The sequence below is a fragment of the Neoarius graeffei genome, chromosome 7 (genome assembly GCF_027579695.1).
Source record: "Neoarius graeffei isolate fNeoGra1 chromosome 7, fNeoGra1.pri, whole genome shotgun sequence".
Classification (NCBI taxonomy): domain Eukaryota; kingdom Metazoa; phylum Chordata; class Actinopteri; order Siluriformes; family Ariidae; genus Neoarius; species Neoarius graeffei.
In genome coordinates this window covers 19801169-19817522 of record NC_083575.1, presented here as the reverse complement: position 1 = coordinate 19817522, position 16354 = coordinate 19801169, and the positions used below count along the sequence as shown (strand labels likewise).

General features: G+C 41.9%; 1 protein-coding gene across 1 annotated transcript in view; it reads right to left on the bottom strand.

Annotated features, from left to right (window-relative positions):
- Nucleotides 1–1914: 1914 nt before the first annotated feature.
- slc29a1a (solute carrier family 29 member 1a) overlaps nucleotides 1915–16354 on the bottom strand; it is a 127315-nt gene continuing 112875 nt past the window's right edge. Inside the window, exons 5-13 of the mRNA XM_060925383.1 lie at nucleotides 15745–15884; nucleotides 15342–15476; nucleotides 15078–15175; nucleotides 13253–13334; nucleotides 12826–12920; nucleotides 12491–12599; nucleotides 12293–12378; nucleotides 8250–8449; nucleotides 1915–3109 (exon numbers count right to left, since the gene is read on the bottom strand). Of these exons, the coding sequence (XP_060781366.1) occupies nucleotides 2998–3109; nucleotides 8250–8449; nucleotides 12293–12378; nucleotides 12491–12599; nucleotides 12826–12920; nucleotides 13253–13334; nucleotides 15078–15175; nucleotides 15342–15476; nucleotides 15745–15884 (1057 nt within the window). The 3' untranslated portion in view covers nucleotides 1915–2997. The remainder of the gene's footprint in view (nucleotides 3110–8249; nucleotides 8450–12292; nucleotides 12379–12490; nucleotides 12600–12825; nucleotides 12921–13252; nucleotides 13335–15077; nucleotides 15176–15341; nucleotides 15477–15744; nucleotides 15885–16354) is intronic.

The following is a 16354-nucleotide window of genomic DNA, read 5'->3' as shown; positions in this document are numbered from 1 at the left end:
CCCTCGATCTGGGGCTCCATGCAAGATCTCACCCCGTGGGGTCAAAATGATCACAAGAACGGTGAGCAAAAATCCCAGAACCACACGGGGGGACCTAGTGAATGACCTGCAGAGAGCTGGGACCAAAGTAACAAAGGCTACCATCAGTAACACACTACGCCGCCAGGGACTCAAATCCTGCAGTGCCAGACGTGTCCCCCTGCTTAAGCCAGTACATGTCCAGTCCCGTCTGAAGTTTGCTAGAGAGCATTTGGATGATCCAGAAGAGGATTGGGAGAATGTCATATGGTCAGACGAAACCAAAATAGAACTTTTTGGTAAAAACTCAACTTGTCGTGTTTGGAGGAGAAAGAATGCTGAGTTGCATCCAAAGAACACCATACCTACTGTGAAGCATGGGGGTGGAAACATCATGCTTTGGGGCTGTTTTTCTGCAAAGGGACCAGGACGACTGATCCGTGTAAAGGAAAGAATGAATGGGGCCATGTATCGTGAGATTTTGAGTGAAAACCTCCTTCCATCAGCAAGGGCATTGAAGATGAAACGTGGCTGGGTCTTTCAGCATGACAATGATCCCAAACACACCGCCTGGGCAACGAAGGAGTGGCTTCGTAAGAAGCATTTCAAGGTCCTGGAGTGGCCTAGCCAGTCTCCAGATCTCAACGCCATAGAAAATCTTTGGAGGGAGTTGAAAGTCCGTGTTGCCCAGCGACAGCCCCAAAACATCACTGCTCTAGAGGAGATCTGCATGGAGGAATGGGCCAAAATACCAGCAACAGTGTGTGAAAACCTTGTGAAGACTGACAGAAAACCTTTGACCTCTGTCATTGCCAACAAAGGGTATATAACAAAGTATTGAGATGAACTTTTGTTATTGACCAAATACTTATTTTCCACCATAATTTGCAAATAAATTCTTTAAAAATCAGACAATGTGATTTTCTGGATTTTTTTTTTCTCATTCTGTCTCTCATAGTTGAAGTGTACCTATGATGAAAATTACAGGCCTCTCTCATCTTTTTAAGTGGGAGAACTTGCACAATTGGTGACTGACTAAATACTTTTTTGCCCCACTGTATATTTTTTTTATCTCCTATGATTTCAGAAAAGCAGCACGTAACAATGGCCCCACATGGCTGGCGATGGTAAGGGTAGCAAGCTGTGTTCAATTAAAAAAAAAAACGCAGTAAACAAACACTCCGCACGAATGGTGTCAAAGTCATTATTCGCTACCCAAGAGGTAAATCTGATGGAGTGAGAGTCAGCTTTTACAGCATCCAAGCGCAACTTAGGATTTTGTTTGTTTTTAAAGATATTTTTTGGGGCTTTTTTCACCTTTATTGGATAGGACAGTGTAGAGACAGGAAATGAGTGGGAGAGAGATGGGGAGGGATCGGGAAATGACCTCGGGTCGGAATTGAACCCGGGTCCCCGGATTTATGGTATGGCGCCTTATCCACCTGAGCCACAACACCCCCACGATTTAGGATTTTGAATGCACCACTACATATAATCATTCTGCCCTCTGTGTGCAACAGATGTCCCGCCTACAAACCTTGCAAAACATATGGTTTAGGCTTTTCGAAGATGCAGAGACGAATAAAAATTCAGAAGAGTAACGTGCTGAAAACATTTGCTTTCTTTTTGTTGGCTTACCTTGTTTCCCATCACGAACACATCGATTATTTTTTTCTACATGATTGAAGTCACAGGAAATGCGAATGCCAGCATCTGACTGGACAGAATCGCACTACTAATCTGATATATATACACAATCTTATACTACTCCATACATTTTCTTGCCGGTCTATTTTTCACGCGTTTGAAGACTATACAGCAAGAATGATGACCTGGTGATTCATAAAAATGTTCCCCATTATATTTTTATTGCAAATTCATACACACATGAGAAAATTGTATTTTCATATTTTATTTGCAAATTTGTAACAAATATGAAAACTTCAGGGCAGTTGGCAGCCATGCATCTCAAGCACAGACAGGCGTATAAGAGAACTGACAACCTGTTTATGCAAAACTCACTCATAATGGCACCTGTTACAGCCTGTTAATAAATATTTCAAATACATTTTTTTACAAACAGGATTCAAAACTAAAATCTTGGCACACTGACAAATGTCACACAGACATGAAACAGAAGAACTTGCCAAATATTCAGAATTCATTCTGGCTGCTTGCACTCTTTTACTGTGGTATGTTGTCCATGTTGGTGCTGCAGAATCTAAAATGCTTCCCTTTGAAAAACATTTTGTCCAGAACAAATACTGTACATTTTCAGTACATTCCCTCCCTACATTTCATGTTATACATATAAAAAGATGAAAAATATTCCAAAATAATTCTATTCTTTATAATTCTATTCAAAATAATTCTGTTCTTCTCAATCACCACATGCAGTTACAGGAGAAATAAATATGTTGCCCGTTTCTTCATCAGCACAGGCATGAGTCCTGTTACAGTGTGGTAACTGCACTGTACTGAACTGTACTGTCCCCCTTTTTAAGTGAGGTTCTACATTAGTACTAGCACTTCTTAAAAAAAGCAATGTTAAATACTTAAAAAAACAACAACCTGAGAGCCAAAAATACAACAGAATATAGTTAGTCAATAAACAAATATTTCATGAGCCTTCTATGACTATTTCAAACTGAAGAGAGAAAAAAAAACTGAACAGGCAAAGCGGAAAAACAAGCTAATCAACTTTTTTTTTTTTTTGGCTTTTAATTGAACAGTTTGTGATGAAGAGTTCTCTTTCCTTCACCAATCCAATCCATAATGTCTGTTCCAGGTTTCTAAAGAGCAGGTGGAAACCAAGAAAATGTTCTTCTGAATATGCGAGATTTTCTGTTTTGGCAGAGTACTAGGTTCAGTTCAACTTGGAAGCCTGATTAGATTAAAATTTCCATGCGTTTCCAAAAGGCACAGTTTGGCAAATGTTTCTTTCCTTCCCCGAGAAGGTAGAATACTGAGTAAAAACTTCTAGATCATTGCCCTGATTCCAAACGACAGTGCAGCTCCCAGCGCCAGACCCAAGGACAGAAAGAAGGCCATGATGGCCCCAGCTGTCTCTGCTTCATGCTGGGACACTTTCCTGTGGGACGAATCCAAAAGAACAAAAACAATTACTAAACAGGAAGTGGTAACAAATGAGTGTCACTGTATGGTGTCCTGCAACGGAATGGTGTCTCATCCAGGATGTATTCCCCAGGCCTCACGCCTGGTGTTCCCAGGAAGTGGGTATGTCCAGTGGGTGAAATGGCCATTTAATAGTGCAGCTTAGCGAAAGATTCTATAACAATTGTGCATTTTATGAGAATAACAATTTGGTACACTTCTAGCCATCATGAATTTTCAATGTCACCCATGGTAGCCATTTTTCAAGATATCCAACAGTGACAACTGTTTTCAGATCAATATTCTTGTCAGTACTGGACATATGATATTGAAGGCATAAACTTAACGACTGACCGTACATAGTTCTTGGGAATTACCAATTAGATAATACATGCAAGTCATTGAAAATTCAAGATGGCATCCATGAGTGGTCCATCCATCCTATATCCTGCTTATCCATCAATCCCAGCTGACTTCAGGCAAGAGGTGGGGTACACCTGGGGCAGGTTGCACACAGACAACCGTTTCACACTCATTCACACCTACAGATAATTTAGAGTAGCCATTTGACCTAATCCACATGCAGCGCTCGAAACTAACGGTGTCCCGGGGACCATAAAAAATGTCATCGGGACACAAAATTATCATATCTGGGACAATCCCGGGACAATGGAAAAAAATAGATCTAGAAAAAAAGTTCTACATTAATATTATTTACAAAGCCGTAACACATACGTAGACATTCACCTAATTTGTCAATTTTAATTTTAAAACGTTAACAGCGAAAAATACATAGTAGCTACACTTTCGATGCACCTGCATCCGTAGGCTACAGAGCAGCGCATTCTGTTCTAGAATCTTCGGCTGGTGTCTGCATTATATGGACTTGGAATGGAATTGCTACCGCACACGCTGCGCCGACTCTTGCCAGAACAAAAATGCTTAAGTGGTTGAAGCGGACCGACCGCGGGGAAGAAACTGAAAGCCCAGACATAACGTCTCCGGGACCTTCAGGATCCAAAGTGTCATCGCCTGGTCTGCAGGCAACGCTAGCAACTGAATGAACTTAATGAACACTGTTAGACACGTTATAAAATACAACAGGAATGATGTGGATGATATTGACGGAAGATACCGTTCAACAGAATAAGTGAGTTTTCTTGGTGTCTTTCTAGTTCAGAAAGTTTAGTCAGTCAGCACAACTAGGCTCGGACCTGCCACTATGCTGATGTTGCTAACATTTGCACCCGGCAGCGAAAGTTCATAAAAATGGATAACGGAAAATTCATAAAATGGATAACGGTAATGGATAACGGAAAGTTCATAAAAATGGATAACGGTAATGGTGAAAATTATAAGTTGGCCTTATAAATGCCAACAGATATTCAAGGTATAAGTAGATGAAATGAACATAAAAGGGGTCTTATTTTCAACTAAAGTGTACTGCAGATGTAGGGAGTTGAAACATTTTCTGAATGAGCTAGTTGGCCCCTTTAAATAAACGGGTATCTATTCATACAGTGAGATCACCAAAGTTTAATAAACTGAAAATGCAATAACTGTAATTTTGAAGTAGATGATGTATAGGACATGTGTCGCTTGTGTCTTGTGACTTATGCCGCTTTTCCACTACAAACGCGGCTGAGTCGGGCTGAGCCGTGCCGTGCTGAGTCGGGCTGAGCGGGGCTGTTGGAGTTGCATTTCGACTACAACCGCGCTGAACCGTGCTGGCTGGAAGTGGGTGGACACATTGGGTGGAGTTAGCGAAAGTGGGTGGACGTCAGGTGATGTCGTTAAGCAGCGCAAACAGTGACATCAGTGATCTTTTAAGCGGTAGTCTCACGACCCGAATAGTAATAAACATGGAGGACATGGAGTCGTTAGTGTTGCTGGTCTTGGTGCTGTGGCTTGTTGTCACCGACAACGCGGACAGATACTGGCAAGAGCGTATAGATGAGGCGAGGCGCATAAGGCTTCAGAAATTCTCGTAATTCGTAATTAGTCTCCTTCCGGGTTTGCGGTGTTTACAGATCCCAGCGCGCTCGCGGGGCGTGTGTGGGCATATGAGGACACTCCTCCTCACCAATCAGTGCACAGGGGAGTGTCTGCTCACGCCCCCAGCCTCACTCGGCTCGCTTCAGCCCCACTCCAAAACGGTGCGAGTTTTAGGGGCTAAGCAGGGCTGAAGCGAGCTGAGTCGTGCTGGTTTTTGGTAGTCGAAACGCGAGCCGTGTCGGGCTGAAGTGAGCTGAAAAAGGGTAGTGGAAAAGGGCCAATATTGTAAAAATGATATAAAGGGTTCAAAATTGCATAGTTACAAATATAATAGTAACTTCATATGATAATATTAACCACTGGTTATTTCAGAGAGGAAAAAAATGGGGACACTATTGCTTCCATTCGAGACAATACAACACAGAATTCGGGACCACTGGGGGACACAAAGAAAAAAAGTTAATTTCGAGCCCTGTCCACATGTCTTTGAACAGTGGGAGGAAACCCACACAGGCATGGGGAGAAAATGCAAACTTCATACTGAAAAGCCCCACTCAGCCACAAGGTTTGAACCCAGAACCTTATTACTGTGAAGAGACTGTGCCAACCATTGCACCGCCCATGCCGCCTGCCATGAAAATAGTCACTGCAATAAAGTTGTGAAGACGAGTCTGATATGGATGATCTCCGTGTCAAATCATACATTTTTTTTTTATGATGCAGAATTTGAATTTGGAACTTCAGAATTGCTCAGAAGCGTCCTTCTATCTCACATTTCAAGATGACCAGAAGTTTTTCCAAGATGGCAGCCATGGCCAGCATAAAAACTGAAACATGAAGCTTCATGATGGTTCAATATACATTTTTTTTGGAATGACTTTGGATACAAGTGTACAAAAGTTTGTTTTTTTTTTTTAAAGATAATGGATGGATGGATAAATAAATAATAACTATTTAATTTTCTGGTGGCACGGTGGTGTAGTGGTTAGCACTGTCGCCTCACAGCAAGAAGGTCCTGGGTTCGAGCCCCGGGGCCGGCGAGGGCCTTTCTGTGCGGAGTTTGCATGTTCTCCCCGTGTTCGCGTGGGTTTCCTCTGGGTGCTCCGGTTTCCCCCACAGTCCAAAGACATGCAGGTTAGGTTAACTGGTGACTCTAAATTGACCGTAGGTGTGAATGTGAGTGTGAATGGTTGTCTGTGTCTATGTGTCAGCCCTGTGATGACCTGGCGACTTGTCCAGGGTGTACCCCGCCTCTCGCCCGTAGTCAGCTGGGATAGGCTCCAGCTTGCCTGCGACCCTGTAGAACAGGATAAAGTGGCTAGAGATGATGGATGGATGGAGTGTGAGAGTGACCATCATTCTCCAACACCGACACTATTTACTTTCTGCTGTAATGGCACTTTCTCCAAGCCAAGTGTTCAGATGGCTAACTCTGCTGTCAGCTGTTAAACGGACTTGGCGCTATTTTACATTAAAATCAGAATTCTAAAATTCAGTAGCCGCGACATGAAAATCAAAGCATTACTGCTGTAATGGCAGAAGACAATTTCATCATCAATCTTTTGCAGCAGTGTCATTACACACAACACTGTGAAAATAGTAAGGTTACATGCAAAAGTTTGAACACTATGAGGATACAATTTATAAAAAAATAATAAATAAAAACCCCTTTAATGTGTTGGGTTTCACGGATATTTTTTTCATTATTATACCCCCGCGCTGAAGGGGGTGGTGGGGGATACTGTTTTTTTTTTTTTAAATGTCCGTCCATCCATAACACCCTTTTTCTCAGCAACCACAAATCATAGCCACTTGGTACCGAGCTTCAGCTTGGGGTTCTATACCGTGTATACTGTTTTTAGGTCTGTCGCACATCAACTTGCTGTTTACCGACTGAACGTATTTACGAAACGTAGCGTGGATTTACAAAATTTTCGTAACACGTTTCTCAGCAACTACAAATGACAACTGCTTGATATTTGGTACCGAGCTTCAGCTTGGGGTTCTATACCGTGTATACCGTTTTCAGGTCTGTCCCACATCGACTTCCTGTTTACTAACAATGTATTTACAAAACATATCAGGTGGATTTTGATGCTATTTCAAGAAGCAAAATGCTATTTCAAAATGACAGTTTAGCAAGATGCTATTTGAAATCCCTGGGGAGAGACACTGCTCTTTACTTCCTTGTCTCAGGGTTCATTATTTGTTGAAGTCAACATTCATAATAAGTGTCCGATTCCTTCGATTGCTTGCATTCTGATATAAGCGAGAGTGGGGGGATACGTAATTGAGCAGTAGCTCACAGCTGATCTTGTTATCCCTGTTATCAAATTAGATGCCATTTTGTCATCAATAACTTCCTTTCTGAATGTGTTTTTTTTTTTTAGATATTCTCTATTACAGCCTATTAGAAATGTGTCAATATAACCCTAACCCTAGCCCATCGAGCATCTTCGGGATCCTCTCAGCCTTCTGCAAATCACATCAGAAAACTGAGATGGTCAAGACAAACCATTGAATCCTGTCTGTCAAGTTTTGTATTGTTTTTGGATTGTTGTCATGTTGCAGGATGCACCAACATTTAAATGTTAAACCTTTTGGAATGATAGGAATAGGGTAATTATACGGGACAGAACACTGGGTATAGAGTAACGGCTTTATTGGCTTAAAACCTACAACATTACAGTATTAACTTACTGTGATGCAGTCTTGTGTGTATATATTTTAGAATTTTACAACGACGTTTAAAAACGCAACACAAATTTTCAAAAATAAACTGTTTTTATAAAATAACATTAACCTCCTAGGGCTTAGTGGTCACATGCGTGGACAGCACTTTATGAAAATTCGGAACAAGAATCCACATATGTGGACATACTTTTTCTCTAAAAGTACATCTTATCAAAAGATGATGCTTATTTTTTATTCTAATCAGGTTCTAATAAGCCCAAATAGCAAAGAGAAATAAAAAAATGCATGTAAAAAAACAGCTTGGGCCTTAGGAGGTTAACACGAGGGCTCCCTGCAGTCTACAAGTTGGGTATAATTTATATTTGTGCTTTTTCTAACGCACTGCAATGGCTCCTGTATAGAAGATGGTGTAAACACTGCATACTCACTTGGGTCCGAAGCACATGCACAGGCTGGCCAGGTAGCCGTTGCTGAATGAGAAGACGATCATGAAAATGATGTACCAGGCCTCATGTGCAAACACAACAGGGAGGTAGTTCCTGGGCTGTACATTGCACAGAACGAAGAGGGGGATGAACACGACACGAGCCAACACCAGCACAGGCAGCCAGATGCTGTCTTTACCAGGCTGAGGAAACCGAGCACACAACCAATATTAAGACCACAGAGACGCAGTGCTCTGCAAAAAGTCATACAGTACAAGTCAAAAGTTTGGACACAACCTACTCATTCACAGGTTTTTCTCCATTTTCTACATTGGAGAACAATACTGAAGACATCAAAACTATGAAATAGCATATGGAATATATATGAAACTATGTGGTGGTAAAAAAAAAAAAAAGTGTTTAAAAAAATCTTGAACATTTTAAAGTAGAATCTTTACCTTGATGATGCTTTGCACACTATTGGCATCATCTTAACCAGCTTCATGAGCTTGTCACCTGGAATGCTTTTCAATTAACAGCTGTGCCTCGTCAAAAGTTAATTAGTGCAATTTCTTGCCTTCTTAATGTGTTTGAGATCAACCAGTAAATACAGTAAATAGCCCAATTCAACAACCGTAGTAATCTACACTGATCAGCCATAACATTATGGCCACTGACGGATGAAGTGAATAACATTTGATTATCTCATTACAGTGGCACCTGTTGAGGGGTGGGATATATTAGGCAGCAAGGGAACAATCAGTTCTCGAAGTTGATGTGTTAGAAGCAGGAAAAATGGGCAAGGGTAAGGATCTGAGCAACTCTGACAAGAGCCAAACTGTGATGGCTAGATGACTGGGTCTGATCATCTCCAAAATGGTACATCTTGTGGGGTGTTCCCAGTATGCAGTGGTTAGTACCTACCAAAAGTGGTCCAAGGAAGGACAACCAGTGAATCGGCAACAGGGTCAAGGGTGTCAAAGGCTCACTGATTCACATGGGGCACAAAGGCTAGCCCATATGGTCCAATCCCACAGAAGAGCTACTGTAGCACAAACTGGTGAAAAAGTTAAATGGTGACACCTTTCTGTTTTCAGCAGTTTGTGCTACAGTTGCTCTTCTGTGGGATTGGACCATATGGGCTAGCCAATGACCCTTGTCGCTGGTTCAGTAGTGGCTTGATATTAGGAATTTCCTGAAGGCATATGCACCAACACCAGCCTCAGTTCACTTCTTATGAAGCTCTCCCAAGTTCTTGAATGGGCTTTTCTTGACAATCCTCTCAAGGCTGTGGTCATCCCTGTTGCTTGTGCACCTTTTCCAGCCAGCCTTTTTCAGCAATGACCTCCTGTGCCTTACCCTCCTTGTGGAGGGTGCTGATGATCGTCTTCTGGACAACTGTCAAGTTAGCAGTCTTCTCCATGACTGTGATGGCATGGACTGAACTAGATCGAGAGATACAGTTATATCTGATAAAGTTAATGCTGGCTAAAACAGAAAGCAGTTTGTGCTCCAGTAGCTCTTCTGTGGGATTGGACCATGTGGGCTAGCCTTTGTACCCCATGCCAATCAATAAGCCTTCGACAACCATGACCCCATCACCAGTTCACCAGCTGTCCTTCCTTGACCGCTTTTGGTACTTAACCACTGCATACTGGGAACACCCCACAAGATGTGCCATTTTGGAAATGATCAGACCCAGTTATCTAGCCATCGCAATTTGGCCCTTGTCAAAGTTGCTCAGATCCTTATGCTTGCCCATTTTTCCTGCTTCCAACACATTAACTTTGAGAACTGATTGTTCTCTTGCTGTCTAATATATCCCACCCCTTGACAGGTGCCACTGTAATGAGATAATCAAATGTTATTCACTTCATCCGTCGGTGGTTGTAATGTTATGGCTGATCAGTACAGACTATGTCAAGAACTGATTAATTAAGTAAAGAGACACGACAATCCATCGTTACTTTAAGACATGAAGTGTCTTGATTAATAAAAAGAAAGAAAAAACCCCACTGAATTAGAAGGCGTGTCCACACTTTAGACTGCTACTATAGCCTTTTACAAAATATGATCTTTTAACATACGCTACATATTATTAAGTGATGAATATGTGGCTGCATGGTCCAATTACAATTCTCCACTCAGCCAGATTTACTGTGCTGCACTGCATGTCTGTGCTGAACTGAAAACTTGAGTACACGAGGTGAGAGTTGATCATAACCTTCCAGGGTCTCTGCACATTTCTGACCAGCAAAAATAATACTTTTTAAGACCATTTTAAGACCACCGAGTATAAAAAATAAGACCACTACCGCGGAACAAATACGTACAGTAAAAAAAAAAAAAAGCACACTCTAGGTTAAGTTCAAAGCATTTTTTTAAATAAATAAGTGCATCTTCAGTTTACAAAACAGAACATTAGCTACCTTCTCGATATTTTAATAGTAGGGTACTGCTGTAAACATAAACAGTGAGGAAACAAATTGATCTTCAGTTAACAAAACAGAACATAAGCTCACACCTTCATTTGAAGTGTATGAGTGGTGTTGGGTAATCGTCTGCAGAACCCACAGTATTTCTGCCTTCAGCGTAGCGGTTGGGGCGAATGCCGCGAAAGCACTTGTGCTGGGACCCGGAGACGCTAAAGCTGGCGTTGCACTTTTTGTGACCGTAGAGGCGAACATTGGCATGGGGACTGTTGTTGCCCGACTAGCAGCATAGCGCATATGCTTTTCCCCTTTCGAGTGAGCGTCAAGGGCTTTACAGCCCATTGTTGTTAACTTGATGTCTTTCCAACATACCTTACATCTCGCTTCATATTCTGAAGTTGCTGTTGTTAGCCAACTTTTGTATTTTGGCTCCTCAAGCCACTTCTTACTAAACTTACACTTCCCCATCTCCGTTCATGTTCAAGTTCAACCACTTCTTCCTCGTCTGCTCTACTCTCAATGGTTCTACTACATGGATAAAAGAACACACTGCCCCCTGTGGCGTGGTTCCTGCGCTATTAGAACTAGTGCTAGACACACAACGGCTCTTGTGCTACTTGTTCAGCATCTTGATAACAAACGACGCTGGTTGAATAAATAACGTTAGCGCGGAAAAAAAATCCAGACATATGTTTTGTTTTTTTTTTCATTTACCGTAGGCTACCCCGATGAAATTTAATACCTCCTATGTGAAATTAAATACCATAGCTCAAAAAATAGCGAAATATAATGCTTTTTAAGACCTTAAAAAACACATATTAAAAATAAGACTTTTTAAGGATCCGCGGAGACCCTGCCTTCATTCTGATAAATGCCAAGCTTTGTGTGGAAATGACCGTACGCCCAGTGTTATGCAAGTTGCACGTTCGTTTTGTAAATGAGGGCCAATGTGCCGATTCAAAACATGTCAATGCATTTATACTGTTTAAAATAAATAAAACAAACCAGTACTACTGCAATGAGAGAGAGAGAGAGAGAGAGAGAGAGCCTGCCACACACATGAACTTGGCAGAGCGAAAGTCTGCAATTCTATGATGGACCTCTTCTGCCGATTTGTCCTTTCTTTGTTGAGTTTTTGAAAGTGCATTGAAAAGCACGGCCTGAATAAATGCGAGCCCAGAGCTCTCATCAAAATTCCATCTTCCTCCACGCCTGGGTTCTATACGCAGTTGTAGAAGAGTAATGATTTATAAATCACACTAAATACCTCTGGATTTCTATTAAGCTGCTTAGTGACAATCTCTTGTTAAAAACACGACAGAACTAAAACCAGTTAAATGGGGATTTCAGAATTATTTCCCCAGGAGGAGTTGTTTGTTTTTTGTTGTTGTCGTTTTTCCTCTCACTCCATTCTTAATGATGGTGAGGAAAAGGTGGGCTGTTCCCTGGAGGTAAACAATATGATCTAGTCTATACAGATGCACTTATAATCTATAGTCTCTCATCAGTGCAGTGGAAATGCTCGTAATAAACACACCAGATGTCTGGTTTGTTTCTTGGCCAGAGAGTGAAATAGCTACCCAACCACATGTACATGCACTTCTAGACACTTACCCATGTGCACTTTGCAGTTAAGCTTCGTCCAGCCCAGTCCATCAGGTTAAAGAACAAGAAGCAGAACACAGGAATGAAGTACATTTCTAGGGATACCAGAGAAACAAGAAGCCAGTGAGTAGACAGACCAATGAGAAGTGGAATTTTTAGCTAGCACATTTCAGGAAAAAAGGAGAACGAAAGAAAGCCCACTCTTACTCCAATAAGCCGTTTGAACTGCAGAGGGGCTGACCTCCACAGTCACAGCAGGGAATGTTCCAATCGTGACGGTAAAGACAAAGCACACTGAAAGGGCCATCACCCAGATCTAAAGTGGTGGGGGTACAAAAATTGATCATTTGTATAATGGTCGTGCAATCGCGTAGACAATTTGCCACTTTTGAAGTTCATCAAATGAGTAGCAAAACTTTTAACATGATACCACAAGACCAGGCTCCATGATTTACTTTTACTACAATATCACAGTGATGCTTTATAGCATGACCATCAAAAACCTCAAATGTCACCATAATAAACAACTTTTCCAAAGGTACCTTTTTAAAGATGGCAAACACTGATATGGTATGTGCGGTCTCCTCATCAGTCAGACACAGCACTGCCCTTTTCTCCCCAGGGTTTTCTGGAACATCTACAACCATCAATAATATCATGGTTTTGTCATTTTCCAGCACAACTTAATATGAAACAGTGTACAAGCGCAAAGAAACACAGAGAATACACAATGTAGAGCCTCTCAAGAGGCCCTGGCGCCATCTAAAACCACTTAAATGACATGCCAAAGTGGACTGAACAGATATGCCAGATGGTCTAGAGTAGGCTTTAATTGGGGGGGGGGGGGGGGGGGGGGATTTCCTGAAAACTGAATGGATTTGGGTTGGCGTTAAAGCGCTCTGCTTGGAGAACTTTTCTTTTTAAGGGCGTTTTCAAAAGGAGCATCTGTGTGGGGATTTCTTACACTACCTTTGTTCAACAGGTCCATCTTGTTTTCATCATCACTGCAAGCTTTGGGGATACTGGGGTCTGCATAATACTTGAAAAATTCCTGCAAAACCACAAGACAAATAAGCATAAAAGCCAAGTGGGTGTGCCTTGGAACATTTGGTGTACATCACTGGATACATTTTGGCATAACGTCACTGAAGACAGACTTGACTATGCTCATTTCAGGGCTACACAGTTGAGAAATGATTACGGGTAAAGTGTGAATAACAAAATGACATTTAAAAAAAAAACCCTGCATTAGACCTGGCAACCTTTACAAGTTTTGTATAGCGTTTTAACACCAGAGTAAAGTGAAATGTTCTCTGCGTAAATGTTAAACGAGAAAGCTTAAATAGGTCTACATATATCCAACACTGTACAAATAACGCTAATGGTTATGATAACTGAACAGATAGATAATTATAAACGCTTTTCTTTGTTCTCCTGTGCCTATCAGCGCTCAAACACATTCAAACACTTCAATATCACAGGAAAGAACATTCTTTTCCTTCGGGATTCAGTTCTTCTGTATTATGTGCTAGATCAGGGGTCATCAGTCTTATCTGCACAGCGCCAGCATCAATTCAGGCTTTCATTCCAGCCAAACAGTTGATCAGAGACAAAGATGAGCTGATTATATAAGGGGAATCGGGTGCGAATCTTTCATGGTTGGAATCAAAGCCTGCAGCAACACCGGCCCTTTCTGGATAAGATTACTGCTATATTATTCAGTTTTATCTTATTCCATTAGCCAGTTAAACACAAGCAGAAAAAGCCCTGGCAAGACTGGATCACACTTTTTTTTTCTTTTTTTTTTTTAAATATGCATGACAGTTCGTTACTTAAATTACTGCAAGTTGGTTTTTATTGGGGGGGAGACAAAAACAAACAAACAACAACAACAACAAAAAAAAACACAAGAGTGCTCTGAGAGCACACTATCCCTGCTGGCTACTAGGCCATAACTCTAGTAAAATGTGACTGAACTGAACGAAATTGCAATATGCATATTACTGATATATGGGCGGCACGGTGGTGTAGTGGTTAGCGCTGTCGCCTCACAGCAAGAAGGTCCTGGGTTCGAGCCCCGGGGCCGGCGAGGGCCTTTCTGTGTGGAGTTTGCATGTTCTCCCCGTGTCCGCGTGGGTTTCCTCCGGGTGCTCCGGTTTCCCCCACAGTCCAAAGACATGCAGGTTAGGTTAACTGGTGACTCTAAATTGACCGTAGGTGTGAATGTGAGTGTGAATGGTTGTCTGTGTCTATGTGTCAGCCCTGTGATGACCTGGCGACTTGTCCAGGGTGTACCCCGCCTTTCGCCCGTAGTCAGCTGGGATAGGCTCCAGCTTGCCTGCGACCCTGTAGAAGGATAAAGCGGCTAGAGATAATGAGATGAGATGAGATATTACTGATATATAATAAAGAATCCTGCCAAGTTTCATCAAATTCCTCCAAAAATTTTGAGAGGAGTTGATTTCAGAATGTAAGTACCCTTTCAACCCCCTTTGGGCCTTTCGTCCAGTGGGGGATTGAGTAAATAAATAAATAAATGGATAGAAAGCCCCCCCCCCGGGAGGTGGGCCTCAAGGGGAAACTCTTCGAATACATCTGATCTAAAACGAAAAGCATGTGATTCTAATGCTGCACACTGCATTTGCAATATACCTCGAAATATATTCAGACAAACTAGTGTACCAAAAATAACTAAAAGTTAAAGATCTGGCCAATTTTAGTGTGTATACAGTGATATACCAGGACCTAGGCCCAGGAAATTAAAAAACGTAATGCCTACGAACTTATGTCATACCATTTTGGGCAGGACAACGTAAGAAAGGATGGCCAAAACAATTACAACACAGGCAGTGATGAAATAGCCAAAAGCACTGTCCTGAAGCGCGGAGCCACCTGGGAAAACAAAAATTAGAATGACATAATCCAAAACGGTCATGACATGCAATGTCAATAGAATGTATTGAAAAAGACAGGTCTAAAAACAGCTACAGGAACAGAATAACAAAATAATACAATCCAGCACAACAGCCATGATGGATCAAATAGAAGAAATACACACTGGCAAGTGCACAGATCATGGAAAAGGCTGCAAACGTTCCGGCGAACCCTTGACCACTCATGATGGGAGCGGTATAGGAAGCTGGGAGCATTCCTGCCAACCCAAAGAGACTCCCCTGAAGAATCGCACCAAATGCTGGACAGAAGAGAAAGAAAGCTAAATCCAGCGAACTTGACACATGATACAATGCATCACCATGGGAATTTCAAAGATTGGTTCCCACCACTTATTCTGTTTTTGCTGTTTTTTTCCACAGCTAGACTTCCCAAACCAGCATGTAATAATAACATCATCATCAAAGAAGGCTAGTCTGTCATGTTGACCCTAACTAAGTGAAAAAAGAAGGTCACTGCATGATGGTGGATGGAACAACTTCTCTCAGATATCCAGCAGAGCCACTCACAGTTGATGCAGATGATTTTGATCATGGTGAAGGTGAAAAAGGACAGAGGTGCCATGTCCACCTTAACCAACACAGCGGTGATCAGAAACACCACCAGGATCACAGAGAGGCTGCCGGAGATCCTCAATTTCTGAGGAATCCTGGAATGGAGGAGGAAAAACAGAAATGGGGGACAAAGGTCAATATACAGTCCTGAGATAAATGTTTAGATGAGGGCTTAAAAATTAATAAATAAATACATTTTTAAAAAGGAAAGGGGGGGGGGATTTCACAGATCCACCAAAATTTTCTTGCTAATCAAAACCAGCATACCCTCTGGCTACCTAAATGTGAATAAAAACTAGGCTTGGCACGGTTATGGGAAAAAAACCGAACCGTACGATACGCCTGTTGCGGTGCAATACGCGTATAAACCGCGGTACCCCTATTTAAGACGTTCGCCAAAAAAAAAAAAGCCGAATGCCCGTATGAAACCACGTGGTTCTCTTTCGCGCGAACAGGGGTGATAGCGTTCCGGCGCCGCGCCGGATTTCCGGCGTACCACGGCGCCGGAAAAAAAAAAAAAACTAGTTCGCCCATTATCCTGTGTCATTCTGAGATGCGCAGATAG